Source organism: Pteronotus mesoamericanus, unplaced genomic scaffold (assembly GCF_021234165.1).
Source record: "Pteronotus mesoamericanus isolate MK-2021 breed Mesoamerican mustached bat unplaced genomic scaffold, CSHL_Meso_final contig_220, whole genome shotgun sequence".
In the NCBI taxonomy this organism is placed as follows: Eukaryota; Metazoa; Chordata; class Mammalia; order Chiroptera; family Mormoopidae; genus Pteronotus; species Pteronotus mesoamericanus.
This window is the reverse complement of record NW_026555091.1, coordinates 246,781-260,663: the sequence shown is the minus strand read 5'-3', so window position 1 is coordinate 260,663 and position 13,883 is coordinate 246,781. Positions and strand designations below refer to the sequence as shown.

General features: G+C 58.2%; 1 protein-coding gene across 5 annotated transcripts in view; it reads left to right on the top strand.

Moving 5' to 3' along the window:
- The window catches only part of CRHR2 (corticotropin releasing hormone receptor 2), a 36,921-nt gene that overhangs the window by 9,263 nt on the left and 13,775 nt on the right, over positions 1-13,883 (top strand). For 2 of the 5 annotated variants that reach the window (XM_054571331.1, XM_054571329.1), the window contains exons 1-2: positions 1,752-1,854; positions 2,016-2,141. In XM_054571331.1, the coding sequence (XP_054427306.1) occupies positions 1,752-1,854; positions 2,016-2,141 (229 nt within the window). Of the gene's footprint in view, positions 1-1,751; positions 1,855-2,015; positions 2,142-13,630; positions 13,880-13,883 lie in introns of those variants that run through there. The other 3 variants (XM_054571328.1, XM_054571327.1, XM_054571332.1) reach the window with 2 other exon arrangements.

Genomic DNA, 13,883 nt, shown 5'->3' with positions numbered 1-13,883 from the left:
CCTTCTCCCCCCGATGCCCCTGCTCCTGGCACTGGCGATTATGGACACCAAGTCACCTTGGCCTCTGCGGCTGCCCAGAGCTGAGCCGAGGGCTCTCACTGTCCCCGTAGGCGGCAGAGGCCAGACCGGGCTGGCGGGCCTGCGCCTTGTACCAGCCAGCCTCCGGCCCGGAGAGGTTCCAGTGCTGAGCCCTGGTCTCGGCGCTCTGCTCTCTGGCTGTGCCTGAGCAGCAACAGCAGCAGCACCCTGGAGGCTGGAGAGGCTGGAGAGGCTGGGGCTGCCGGCTGCCCCCTGCTCAGGGCATAGTGCTGGCTCAGGGTGGGCTCAGCCTTCTCGGGCAGCTTTGTCCTGGTGGAGGCTAGCGAGGGGGGCAGTGCGGGTCCCAGCTCTGCCTGCCCTCTAAAGACAGAAACACACAACACACACATGCTCACACCTTCCTCATTCTGTGCATCTCAAAACACAGAACCAGAGATTCTTGGGGGCTGGGAGGGGCCTCAGAGAACATTTCACGGGTGTAGAAACAGCCCCAGAAGAGAGGATAAAAACTGGGGTAACGTGCAGGAAGAGTAGAGGCAAGCAGGACCAGACCCCTGCCTGAGATGGGGTGTCCCGTGCCCCAGGCCCTGTCTCCTGAACCCAGACCTCCCCACTCAGCAGGCGTGAACAGAGGGGGCTCACTCTCGGTACTCAGAATGGAGCTGCAACCCATTACAGAGCAGGTAGGCCTATGGGGGCTGAGCAATTCCACAGGGGGGGGTTAGCTCCTCTACGCTTCGGTGGGGCCTGATCTCCCCTACACACACACACACACACACACACACACACACTTACCCCACTTTCAGGGGGCCATGCCCAAGCCAGGAGGAAGAGAGCCTGTATTCTCTGAGGAGCCCACAGCAGTCACACCCTTGTGTCTGATGTCTTGCAGATAATTTCAGACAATTTCCCCCTGGACTTTGCCTCCCTCGCTGTTGGGGAGAGCTGGTTCTCTTAGGAACTCCCTCTCTCCATCCCCGCCTCCACAGCCTGGTCCAGGTCTTCGCCCATTCAGGCCACTTGTTCTCACTAGATTTTCGGTGGCCTCCCCGTTTCCCTTGAAGCCCCTCCAATCCACTTCCTTCCCAGAGGCCACAGGAGCTTTTCTGGAAGGCAGCTCTGCATGTGGACTCTCGCCCCCGGCCCCTGCTGCCCCCTCCCGTGTCCTAGCTCAGGGAAAAGAAACTCAGGCGGCAAGCCGTCCAATTCTGGCTCTCAGTTAGGTGGGCTGTGGTGGGTTCCTCGGGCGGGCGGGCGGGCGGGCGGGCTGGCGGGCGCGCCTAGCTACCCAAGCAGCCCCGGCGGCCGCGATGCTCTGCAGGGCGTTCAGCCACCCGGGACCCACGCTGTGCATCCCTGCCGTCCTCCTCTGGACCACCGCGGAGCCTGAGAAGGCTGACTCGGGGCAGGACCGTAGGCAGGGGTCTGGAGTAGCCGTCCGGCCCCGCCCCCTGACGCCGCCATTGGCCGCGACCGAACGCGTGGACCCGCAGCCCGCAGCCCGGTGCGCTCCGCTGCTCCTCTGGGTTGAGGTCCCGACTTGGCGGCTCCGGGCGATTCGACGCAGGACCCACAGGCTTCCCGGCAGGTCGGGGCTGGGCGGGCAGGGTCTAAACCCTGCGTTCTGTCGGTCGCTCACGCTCCGACCCGCTCCCTCGCAGCCACACCGAGCGCGCACTCACCTTCCTCTCGGCGCGCGGCTGCGGGGCGCGATGAACGCGGCGCTGCTCCACAGCTTGCTGGAAGCCAACTGCAGCCTGGCGCTGGCCGAAGAGCTATTCTCGGACGGCTGGGCGCAGCCTCTGGACCCCGAGGGTAGGCGGGAGGCGAGCGAACCCGGGCGGCGGGGGCTCCTTCCCTGGCGCGCTGGGTGCCACCAAGGCCCCGCGCTCCGGGCGCTTCGCGCCCTGCATCCCGCGGCGCCCCGCGACCCCGGCAACCCTTCTGAGCCCCACTCCGCTCTCTCCCGTCGCCAGGTCCCTACTCCTATTGCAACACAACGTTGGACCAAATCGGGACATGCTGGCCCCGGAGCGCTGCGGGAGCCCTGGTGGAGAGGCCGTGCCCCGAGTACTTCAACGGCGTCAAGTACAACACCACGCGTGAGTGCCCCGGACCCTCCGTCGCCGGTTCTGAGCCCACCTTCCAGGAGGGCCGTTTAGGGAATGGAGAGGGCTCCCGACCCAGCGTTGGAGAGGTGCTGAAGGCCGCGGGCGCCGTCAGACCGCTGGTGTTGAGGACCCCTTTCAATGGTGGGGGCGCTCCTTCTGTCTCTACCCCACGGTAGGCGTGAGGTCGTGATTTGCCCATGACTCCCGGGCTCCATGCGGTGAGAACCCAGAAAAGGGAGAAGGAAAAACACTTCCTCCCTTTTGAGGGCAAATCTCTCTTCCTCATAAACATGAGTGCTTGAAGTTCCGCCATTGGGGGTCCTCCTTGTTTGGCCAATGTTCCCCAGGGGGCCGAGGCCTGCAAACCCCAAGTTCCCAACCCCTTCCTCCCAGGGTGAGTGCAGTGGTCACTCTTTAATACCAGAGAGGAGGAGGGCAAGAGGAAGGAAAATCGGGGTGAGCCTTGTGCTGGCAAAGCATGCAGTGCGTAGTCGTTTCTGGGCCAGAGTGTGGGGCTGTTGCCTCTTCCTACCCAGGTGTCTCCAGACTGACCCTCTGGGCTTTGAGTCAGGGGTCTGGGCTGCAATACCCCAGCGCCCCAGGCAATCAGGACCACCCCCCATCCCCCACCCCCGCCTCACCTCCCAGGGAAAACAGCCTGTGCCCGCCTTCCTCCTGGTTTGACACTCCGGAGAAGGCAGCTGGCCGCAGAGGCTGCTGGAGTCACCCAGCATCCAGGTGGGATTATTCAGCATCTGCCCTGAGTCTATGCCCTGAAGAAGGTCTGATGGGGAGCCAGGCGGGAATGGCTTGTGAGGCCGCAGGCAGCAACCACTGGTCCACCCTGAAGGCCGCTCTCAGCTGCAGACCCACCCCACCAGCAGAGAGCCCCCTGAGAGGGAGAGGGGCGTCTGAAGCCCCCTTCCTGGAAACGTCATAGCAACCTCTCTCTGAATGCCCGTGTCTGAACAGGGCGCAGCTCGCCCATCCCCTCATGTGCATGCATGCGCTCTGCGTGCACCCATGCCTGTCCAAGCTCTCAGAGCCTGAGGCCCCCAGGGAGATGGGTGGTTCAGGGATGCTAAGCTTCACTCCCCTGTCTGCACAGTGGGCGGCTCTGCTGGCCAAGGGAGCAGGCATCCCAGGCATCCAACAGCAGAGGTGCTCCCAAGGGACGGGGGTGGTAGGAATAGGGAGGCCACTCAGGAAGATTTATGCATCAACCGAGGACATGCTTTCTATCCACGATTGAAACAGATGTCTGCTTGGAAGTGAGGTCTCTAACCTGGCAGGTGTGCAAGCAGAAGGAAGGGCTTCCATGTTCCTTCCCAGTCCTGAGATTATAAAACTGTCTTTTTAGGATCTTGCAAACTGTGTGGGGTGTGGCAGCGGAGCTCAGGGTCCCTGATTCAGCCTGGGCCCCAAGGCTAAGGGCTAAGTGACCAAGGGCAGGGGTAGGGGAGGCTCTGCCCTGGTTCCTGCCCAGCCTGGGCTGTCCTGTGTTCTCAGCAACCAGGCTGGAGTTCCCCGGGGCCAGGGCCTGGGTCTCTTCCTCATGGCAGAGCTAAGCACAGAGTTTATTCAGTCAACGCATCACATGCCCACTGTGTGCCAGCCACGGCAGTGGCACTGAAGTCCTCGCTCACCATTGCAGCGGACCAAAGTAGTTCAGAGGGATGAACGCCCAGGTGGGGAGTGCAAGGGGCTGGGCAGGGCATAGGGGGGAGGGGGAGGGGGAGGGGGGGCCTGGGAAGGCTTCCCAAAGATGGTATGGAGGCGCATGCCAGACCCCTCTCCTCACATCCAGTGAGAAGCTAAAGAGGTCAGGGCACCATCGAGGCGGTTCCAATTAGCGCCCAGTATCTGATGAACAGTTGGCCTCCTTTGGACCCAATGCTGCCCGCAATGTAACTGCTGGGGACCGGGATGTGCATGGGGGGTCAGAGAACGTCACCGTTGACCCGTTGACCGGTGCAGCCAGCCGCTGGCAATGGAAACGCCGTGACTGAGTTGCTCCTCCCGCCTCCTGGCCGTGGCTTCCTCCTGCTCTGTTTGCCCTTCCAGTGGGGTCCGTCTTTAGAAAGAAGGGCACAGGCAGGAAAACAGCTGGTAGGAGTCTGGGGGAACAGAAAGAAGGGTCCTGGGCCCTCTTCCTGCCCAATTTTGTGACACTACAGTCAATCCCCCTTGAAGCACAGTGTTTTAAAGGGCAGGCCCTTCCCGGGTGGGACAGGAGCTTAGTCCCGGTGAACTGTCATCCGCTCAGCTGAGCACAAAGCTACCAGGTATGGCTCGTTTTCTGGGTGCCGCTACCTCTGAGAGAGACCGGCGTGCACAACGCCTTCATCGCTACCCCGCCCCCGTTTGCGGGGGGTGGGGGAGGTGCACGAGCCCCGCAGTGGTTGGGCCAGAGGGGGCGCTGTGTGTCGTTCTCCTCCCACGTCGCTCCGTTTGACCCGGACTCCTCGGAGCCCGTGTCTCCCTCTTCCGGTCCCCCTGCCTCCAGCTCTGTTTCTGGTCATTCTGTGTGTGGTTCTGTCTCTGTCTCTGGATGGGTTTTTTCTGTCTCGTTCTATGAGAGTCTTCCTCAGCCTCTCTCTTCTGCCCGTGCTGCCCGCCCCTCCCTCTCCCTCCTTTCCTTGTTCCCTCCGTCTTCGCTCTCCATCAGCCTCTTCCTCCCTCTCTGTCTCCCCAGCCCCTCTCTCCATTCCCCTCCTTCTCTTCTCCCCAAATCCTCTGTCTCTCCCTCCTCCCGTCCCTCCTCCATTTGCCCTGCTCGGCCCCTCCTCTTGCCCGTCCCTGTGGTCGCCCTGGCCACAAAGGGGAGGCTGCTGCCCGCCCCTGGCAAGGCCCATTTCTCTCCTGGGCTTAGCGGAATTGCTAAGCCCAGGCCGGCTCAGCCTCAGCCTCCTGGATCTCAGGTCCTGTTGGGAAGGGCTGGCCCCGTTGGTACTGAGGCACCTTCCAGGACAGGGGATGAAGGGACACTCCACCTAACCCAACCCCAAGAAGAGGACAGGGTCCCCACTTCCCAGAACCCCATTCTAGGCACATGCAGAAGCATGGGTAGTGTTCATGTGGAAACACGTTAGCTGAGTGGTCTCCAGCCAGAGGGGTCTTGCCATTGGGCCTGCCTGCTTGTGAAGAACCTCCTCTTCAGCCCTGGCCGGGTAGCTCAGTTGCTTAGAGCATCATCCCAATATGCCAAGGTTGTGGGTTCGATCCCCAATGGGCGCATAATAGAATCAGCCAATGAATGCACAAATAAGTGGAACAATAAAACCAATGTTTCTCTCAAAAAATTAAAAATAGAAAGAAAAGAACAAACCTCCTCTTCAGCCCTGCGGGGACAGAGGTGATGGGAAAGCCCGAGCCCTGCCCTCTGGGAGCCCTGGGCTGCGTAGAGACCAGACTCACACAAATCCACAGTCAAGGATGAGAAAGAGGGGGCTGGTGAGCACAGGAGCACTCCTGGAAGGCTTCCTGGAGAGGATGGGATTGGCCTTGACATTATGGGATGTCACAATTCTCCGGGACAGGCCTAGTGCAGGGGTGGAGCCTCAAGGGGGTTCCCAGGCAGACCCTGCACGCTGGGTCGAAGAAGTAGAAGCTGTGAGTCCAGAAACTCAGGTCTGTGTTCTGTCCCTGGTGCAGCCTGATCGTACCCTGAGCTCAAGGCCAGAAGCTACCCTGGAGACCTGGTTCCCTGCTGGGACAGAGGGAAAGTGGCAGCTGCAGGACCCTCACTGGGGGTTGGACGGTGGGGCTAAGAGAAGGCAGATGGAAGAGAGAACACGCAGAAAAGGATGCCCCGTGGCCTCCAGACACCCAGGGTCCCGGCTGCAGGGCGTCTGTGCTGGGGCCAGCCCTCCCTTGCCTGCTCCTTAAGGCGGGAAATGCCCCAAGATGGGAAGACACTTGCCCAGCGGCCTCTGCTGACTCTGGGAGCTCTTGGCCTGTGATCTGGCATTTCCCACGTCTGCAGGCACGGGAGGGGGGGGGCTCCAGGTGCATCCCGCAGCCCCCGAGGAGCAAGGAATGAGGAGCCTTCATGGTGGAGTCTCAGCCGCTTATTTTCCCTCCCTCCCTCCCTCCCTCCCTCGCAGGAATTCTCCAGACACTTAATGGCCCTTTTCCTGCCCACCTCCTATTGGGTTAGTGAGTGAGTTGTCCCCTCCCTGCTCAAAACAAAGCTGCAGAAGACCTGAGCCTACCTGAAGGGGATCCTGAGAGAGAGGGAGAGAGAGGGGGAGAGAGAGGGGGAGAGGGAGACTCTTAAAGAGAACTTTTTTGTATTTGCTGCTAAGTGAGAGAGCCCAGCCTGGGCTGTAGGAGCTCATGGAAGAGGTTGATCTACAGAGGAGGAGGGAGCAAGTTAGGGAGACTTCATGGAGGAAGAAGTGTTGTTAGATAGGGCCTTGAAACACTGGGCCAGTGATGTGTCAGGGGACAGGGGACTGGGAACAGGGGTGGAGAGGAGAGGTGGGTAGAAAGAACAGGGGCCAGACCGCGGAGGCCTTGCCAGTCAACCAGGTCACAGGCCTCAGTTCTGCTCGCTTTAGAGCCCCGGCTGCCAGTCCACAGCCTCATGGCGCAAGCCTGGGATACTCTGGAAGGACACTGCCTGATTTTCAGGATGTACATGAAGAAAGTCTGATCTGATACCCAAAGGCCCTGGAGAGAGGCAGCCCCTGGCTCAGAGCGGGGATGCAGGACTCCGCCAGCCGGAGGTGCCTTGACCCCATCGCTCCACAGAAGCTGGCCGGGAGACACTTTTGCTGCTGGCCCGGCCGCTGGCCGCTTGTCACACCTCTGGCTGTTTGTCACACCTCGGGTGAATTTTCTTTTCTTTGGGACTGTTTCTCTGCACTAGGCAGGGGGTGAGCTTGACGAGTTCTGGTGGCCCCTTCCCCTGACTTTCCTCCATTCCCCAGCAGCCTCCACCTCGGGGGGGCCCCTGTTAGCCCCTTCCTGCCAGCCTCCCCCTGCGGCTGGCGTCATGGTGACGAGCCCCGGGAGCGTTGCTATGGATGACCGCAGGGGGGGAGCCCTGCGCAATGGAGGCTGGAACAGGGGGCGGGCACCTGCCCCCACTGGCACCTCTCCCGGGCAGGGCGCTGGCCTCGCACCCCTTCCCTGTGCATGGGCCCGGCGCCATCTCTGGCAAACTGCCCCGGCCTCTCTGATTCTGTTTCCTCGCCGTCGGCTGTAAATAGGGATCTTTATGCCAGCTGTGCCTACCCGGGGATGGAAGGACATCAGGAGCGAAAAGTTTTTGGAAGTAGGGTGCCACTGGGGGGGTCGGGTGTCCAGAATGGACAGCTGGGGCCCCGAGAGCAGTGTCCACACAGCGCTGAAGCATGGACCCCAAGTCCCCTGTCCCTCAGTCCAGGTGTCACAAGCAGATGGCCCTCGGGAGGCTCTCCCCCACCTGATGACTGGGGTGGCGATGGCCGATTCCCATTCTCTCGACCCAGCGTTCCTTCTAGGTCACGGCTGGTTCTGAGCCTGGGTGAGCATCTCCTGCTGCCCTCACCTCGCTCCCCCGCCCGCAAGTGCTGTGGTCAGATCAAGACAGGAAATGGTCAGGCCGGGTCCCAGAGCCGGCCAGCCCTCGGTAGCTGCGGCAGCATCTAAGCACTCGCAGGAGTGGGAACCCAGGGAGACGTGCCCTGGTTGTCGGGGACGCTCAGAGGAGCTGTGTTGTTGGCACTGTGACTGTGCCTCCCCAGATGGCCTCTTAACTGGAGGGGAAAAGCCATCAGTCATGCTTCACACCATCCTTGCCCAGTCCAGGCAGTGGAGATTTCTTCCCAAAAAAGCTAAGATCAGTGACCCAAGGTGAAGGTGAAAGACTGCCCAGCAAGGCCCCAAGTCAGACAGAAAGCAGATGGCTGGGCCCGGAGCAGTACAGCTCCTAGCAGAGGCAACAAGGGGCCTCACGGTGGGGTATCTGGCCCCTGGGGCATTGTGCGCTCTGGGGGTCTGGACACTGAGTGGCTAAGGCACGGCAGAGGGCACAGGTGATTGCATCTTCTGGAACGAGGTGTCACAGGAGGAGCCTCTTCCTTCCAGACACCCTGGCTCCCGGGCCTCCCATGAGAAAGCATGTCCCAGGGGAGAGAGATCTCACTCTGCCTGTTCATTGCTGGTAACCCTAGACATGTCACTCTCTCTCTCTTTGGTCCCCTTTAGATCAAATGCGGGCGAAGTTGGCTTCCCCTCTTAAATTCCCAAGGATTTTTTTACTCAGTTTTTAACGTGCTTTTCTGGAGACACCCAAGGATTTCTTGCCACAAATCTAGGGGGGACTGATCCCAGGTTTGCTATTTTAGACTGACACCCCCACCCCAGGCGGGGTGGGACTCACAGTGCTGGAAGCGGGGCTCAGCGTACCTGTGGCATGTGTGTGAGACCCCAGCTGCCTCGTACCGGTGTGACCCTTTTGCATTTGCCATGCAGCCCGCTAGGGCCCGGGCATCCACGGTGGCAGACTGTCCTCTTGGCCCACCCTCTCATCTCATTCAGGGTTACCTAGTCACCTAGGCAACAGCATCACCTCGGTCCATCCTAAGCCCCTGTCTATTCAGCTCTGTGTAGCCCTTCAGAAAGGACCAGAGAAGAGGATGACCTAGACCTTGTCCCCTTAGGCTAGCTGGGAAATTCCGACCCGGCATGAATTAGGAAAGGTGAGCCACTGAACCCCCAGGGGGCTGGTGCAGTCATAGAAGCATCTAGAGCATGTAGGGCTGAAGCTTGAAGAGAGACATGAATTAGTGTAACCTTCTGGGGCTGGGCCCAGGGCCATGGGCTGACGGCAGGTGAGAGGGCTGGGTCCCAGGAGCTCTCCAAGGTAGGGGCGCCTACAGAGACGGTGGGGAAGGGTTTGCCCTGCTGTCCGTGGTGCTGAAAGTTCCAGTCCCGCACAGCATCGCATTCCTTCAATTGCCTCGCCCTTCCCGCCTTCCTGTCAGCATCTGCCCATACCTTCCCCGTTATCATTTTTTTTTCTATATATCCAATGGCCATGTTACTGCCCCTCCACCACTGTCCCACTCACTGCACACCCAACCTGTCCCTTGCACTCTGTCCCCGCTAACGACCACCAAAATTGGCTGGTCCTTCATGGTCCCTGTCTCCCACGCCTGGCCAGTCAGAATATCAGAGATAGCAGTGCCAACCTCATGGACACCTGACAGTGATGCAGGAATGTTTTTTATTGTCATGACAACTCGTGGTTGCCACTGGCACTGAGCAGAGTGGAAGGCTCACCTTTGATGCCAGTACCGTCATTGAGAACCACTTCATGTTGCTTTTTCTGAGAGGGGAAACTGAGGTCAAGAGGGAAGGGGCTTAGCCAAGGTTGCTTAGCCACCCAGAGACAGAACTACTGCTAGAATATAGGCCCACATCTTTCTGCAGCCAGGCTTCTGGACCACTCAGGTAACCGCCTGAACCAGGACCTCTCATCAAAGTGTCGGTGCCTGAAAGCAGGAGAACCCATTGTAATGGGGACTTTCAACAGGCCAGGGCTCTTCTGGGATCAGAGTCACAGCACATGGCTGGGGACAGGGTCTGCCCAGGCTGCAGAGCCCTGGAGGAGAAGACCCTGCCTGCATCACCCTGACCCTCATGCCCCTGGCAGGGCATGCTGCACACTATCTGCATCGATCTTTGCCAGGGGCGCACGTGCTGCTGTGGCGGCAGACACCCACCTCCCCGCACCCATCCCCACGACCTGGCGGCAGACACCCACCTCCCTGCACCCATCCCCACGACCTGGCGGCAGACACCCACCTCCCCGCACCCATCCCCACGACCTGGCGGCAGAGACCCACCTCCCTGCACCCATCCCCACGACCTGGCGGCAGACACCCACCTCCCCGCACCCATCCCCACGACCTGGCGGCAGACACCCACCTCCCCGCACCCATCCCCATGACCTGGCGGCAGACACCCACCTCCCTGCACCCATCCCCATGACCTGGTGGCAGACACCCACCTCCCTGCACCCATCCCCATGACCTGGCGGCAGACACCCACCTCCCTGCACCCATCCCCATGACCTGGCGGCAGACACCCACCTCCCTGCACCCGTCCCCATGACGTGGCAGCAGACACCTGCCCTCACACTTTCTGTACCCATCTTCCTGTGGTTCATGGGAGAGACTCTTCCTGTCTTACTCTCTCCTGTGACAGGCTGTTCCTGAGGCCTCAAAATCCTCATTAGCCAGCTCCCCTGAAGAGTTGGGGGCATCTGTCTCCCAGCCTCCTGGTACCCAGTGTCTGCAGCCAGAACCTCATTCCTAGGCATGGCTGAGCCCGCTGAGGGAAGCCCCACTCTTGGTACCACATCCCACATCCCAGACCCTGCTTCCCAAGGTTTCAGCAGACCCGAGTCAATCTGGCACAGCCCACAACGTGCTCAATGGCTTGCCCCAGAGGGGGATCCGATGTCTCCAACACAGCTTCTGCCTACTGGTCTGTCTGTCCCCAGGGAGCTCAACTTCAGTAACAAAGAATGGGGTCAGGTCCAATGAGATGATGTCCATAGTGAATCGTGCAAGAGACAACCACACATTGGTGTTTCTCTCCCTCCCTTGCTCCTTTCCCCTCTGTCCAAATGCTCTCAAAGAGATTTTTGTTTGTCACTCTACAGATTATAGCACATTAGTGGATTGCGATGTCAATCTAGTGGGGTCACAACTAGCATTGGTATATAAAACAAACAGAATTCATCAAAATACAATATAAAGAAACATATAACTGTGGTAAAGATAAATTTTGCTTTGTGATGCTGAATTCAGTAATGTGTGTGTGTGTGTGTGTGTGTGCGCGCGCGCGCACTGGATTGTGATGTGAGATGGATATGTTGCTGTGGTTCAAGGGCAGTGGAGTGTGAATGCCTGTGTTTCAATAACCAGAAGACAGAGAGGAGGTTCAGAAAAAGATGGATTACTTAATATCTCGGGCGTTGAGGAAGCCTCCGGAAAGGAGCTGGCATTTGAGCCAGGGTTTAAAAGATATACAGGAGCCCTGGCTGGTGTGGCTCAGTGGATTGAGTGTCAGCCTGCAAACCAAAGGGTCGCTGGTTTGATTCCCAGTCAGGGCATGTCCCTGGGTTGTGGGCCAGGTCCCCAGTAGGGGGCATGCAAGAGACAGCCACACACTGGTGTTTCTCTCCCTCTCTTCCTCCCTTCCCCTCTGTCTAAAAACAAAATCTTTTAAAAAAAGATAGATAGAAGTTTGCCGGTGAGCCCTGGGTGAGAGTGAGGAGGGTATTCCCAGGGGCGGTTCAGCAGAGAGCTGGGTGTGCGCCCCGCCTGCGTGTGTAAAGGTCCACAGCCCTGTAGACCGCTAGAGATGGGTCAGCAAAGTTAGGCTGGGGCCCGAGTGTCCAGGGCCTTGAATATCACACCAAGAAAGTTGACCTTATTCCCAAGAGCAATAAAAAGCTGCTTAGTGCTTTTAAGTGTAAATCAACATGATCACTCTGACCGCTGAGGTAAGGGACAGAGAGAGTCAAAGGGCAAGAGACTAAGGAGAGGGGCAAGATAGGAGGCTGTTGCGCCTGTCTAGGCAAGATGACTAGAGAGAGGGTGGAGGGATGGGCAGGAGGGAGTGGACTCCAGAGAAAGAAAGAGGAGACAGAATTCATGGAACTTGCTACCCCAGTGGCATGGATAAAAGGGACCAGAGAGGTCTCAGATTTTCAGCTTCTTTATCCTGACCCTTTCCTATCCACAAGCCCACCCTGTGGTCCGTACCCCCATGAGATGCTGTACTTTAGAAATGAGTACTCTGAGGCTCTGTCCTCAGGGAGTCCCCTACTGATCCGAGAGGCCAGCCTCATGCACTTGAACAGCTCAGGCCAGGTCATGAGCAAGGGCTGCAAGTGTGAGGTTCAAACTGTCAGAACTGGTGGCAGGGAGTCTCAAGAGAGAGATCAACGAGATGTGAGCAATCAAGGAGGCCTTCCTGGAGGAAGGGGCTTAGCAGTAAACATCAAGAAATCTGGGTAACATCCATGAACACATCCCCAGAAGATACATTTTTCTCTTGGAACCACATCTAGAATCAGGGTGCCTCACCTCACCCAGGCCTGTTGAGAGGGACTCTCACCCCCCAACAGGAAGGGATTGTTCATTTTACAAAAGGATCCACCCTAAGAGACCTTGACGTGGGTCCTTTTGGCTTCACCTCTCACTCGGTCCTTTAGTTCAGCAACATCACTGACCCGCTGCATCTGATTCTCTTAACACATACCCTCCTTTCTCCAGTGACACAATCCCGAGCGGGAGAAAACCTGGGTAGGGAACTGGGGCCACAGTCAGAGGTGAGGTACCATGCCCTCACATCCGGGCCGGAACCCTGTCAGACCAGCTCAGGCCTGGCTGACGCGTGCGGGAGCCAGGGTCCTGCCGGAGGCAGCCTCGCGCTGGCAGGCGCCAGAGGCAGGAAAAGGCCAGGAACGACCCTGAATGTGAAAAATCTGTGCTCAGGGCACCAAGTTAAAAAACAATGAAGCTAATAGAAGCCCCACCCCCATTGTTGCTGCTCTTCAGCAGGTGCCCCTTAACGATTCCATTGCTGTTTACTCACTGTCAGCTCCTCGGAAGTGGGTTTTTAAAGTAACTTAATTATTTCAGAACTCACTGCTTCCAAAAACAATCTAAGGTTCCCCCCAGCTCTGTGGCTCTGCTCTGTGTGCTATGTATTTTAATTAGCTGTATATTGTATATCTAGCATAAGCCAAAAGACAAATCTGCAAACAACTGTCCATTAGCCAGAGAGCAGAGCCCTGGTACCAATCACCCCAAACAATGGATCCCTTAGAATTTCTAACCCACCGGGGAGATAGAATTCATACGGATCGTGAAATGTGGAGCAGAGGCCCGCAACAGGCTTTGGGAGTTCTCAGCAGGAGCAGGGTTTCTCCTGTTTGGAGCTAGAGGGTGGGCTTCCTGGAGGGGGTGTCTTATGAGGGAGACATTGGCACTCAAGCTAGAATTTAAAGAAAGGTAAACATGAACATTCCCGGACCTTCATACATTCCCCTGATATAAAACCTGTTCTTTTGTACATCAGACATTGAGATTCTAAAGCGCATTCACAAAGCACATTCCAACTTTGATACCCAGGCTGGTTCTCAAACAGTGAGAGGCATCATGTGGGGGTCGCCCAGGCAGCCGGGGCTCAAGGTCAGCAGAATGATCCTGTTTTCCCAAATGTTCCTCATTCTTATGTACTCAGTAGCCTAGAGCAGCAGTCCCCAACCTCTTTGGCACAAGGGACCGGTTTCATGGAAGACAATTTTTCCAGGGACATGGAGGCGGGGGATGGTGACGGGGAGGGAGGAGGTCGGTTAGGGTTAGCAGCGCTCAGGTGGTGACGTGAGCTCGCTGGCCAGTTCCTAAAAGACCGCGGACTGTGCTGGTCTGCGGCCCAGGGTTGGGGACCCCTCGTCCAGAGGTTAAGAACTTCAAGCCTGAAGCCAGACCTTCCTGGCCTGAATCCTCTTCTCATCCTTGTACACTATCTTGGGCAAGCAGCCTAATCTCTTCATGTCTCAGTTTTCTCTCTGTGAAACGGTTTAATGTCAGTACCTCTCCCCCAGGGCGGCTGTGGCGATGCAGTGGAGAGCGCGCATAAAGCAGGAGAGGATCTGGCACGTGGTGAACACCTGCTGGATCCGTGGTTGCGATTATTAAAACCCAAGTGCTGTGCTGGTAG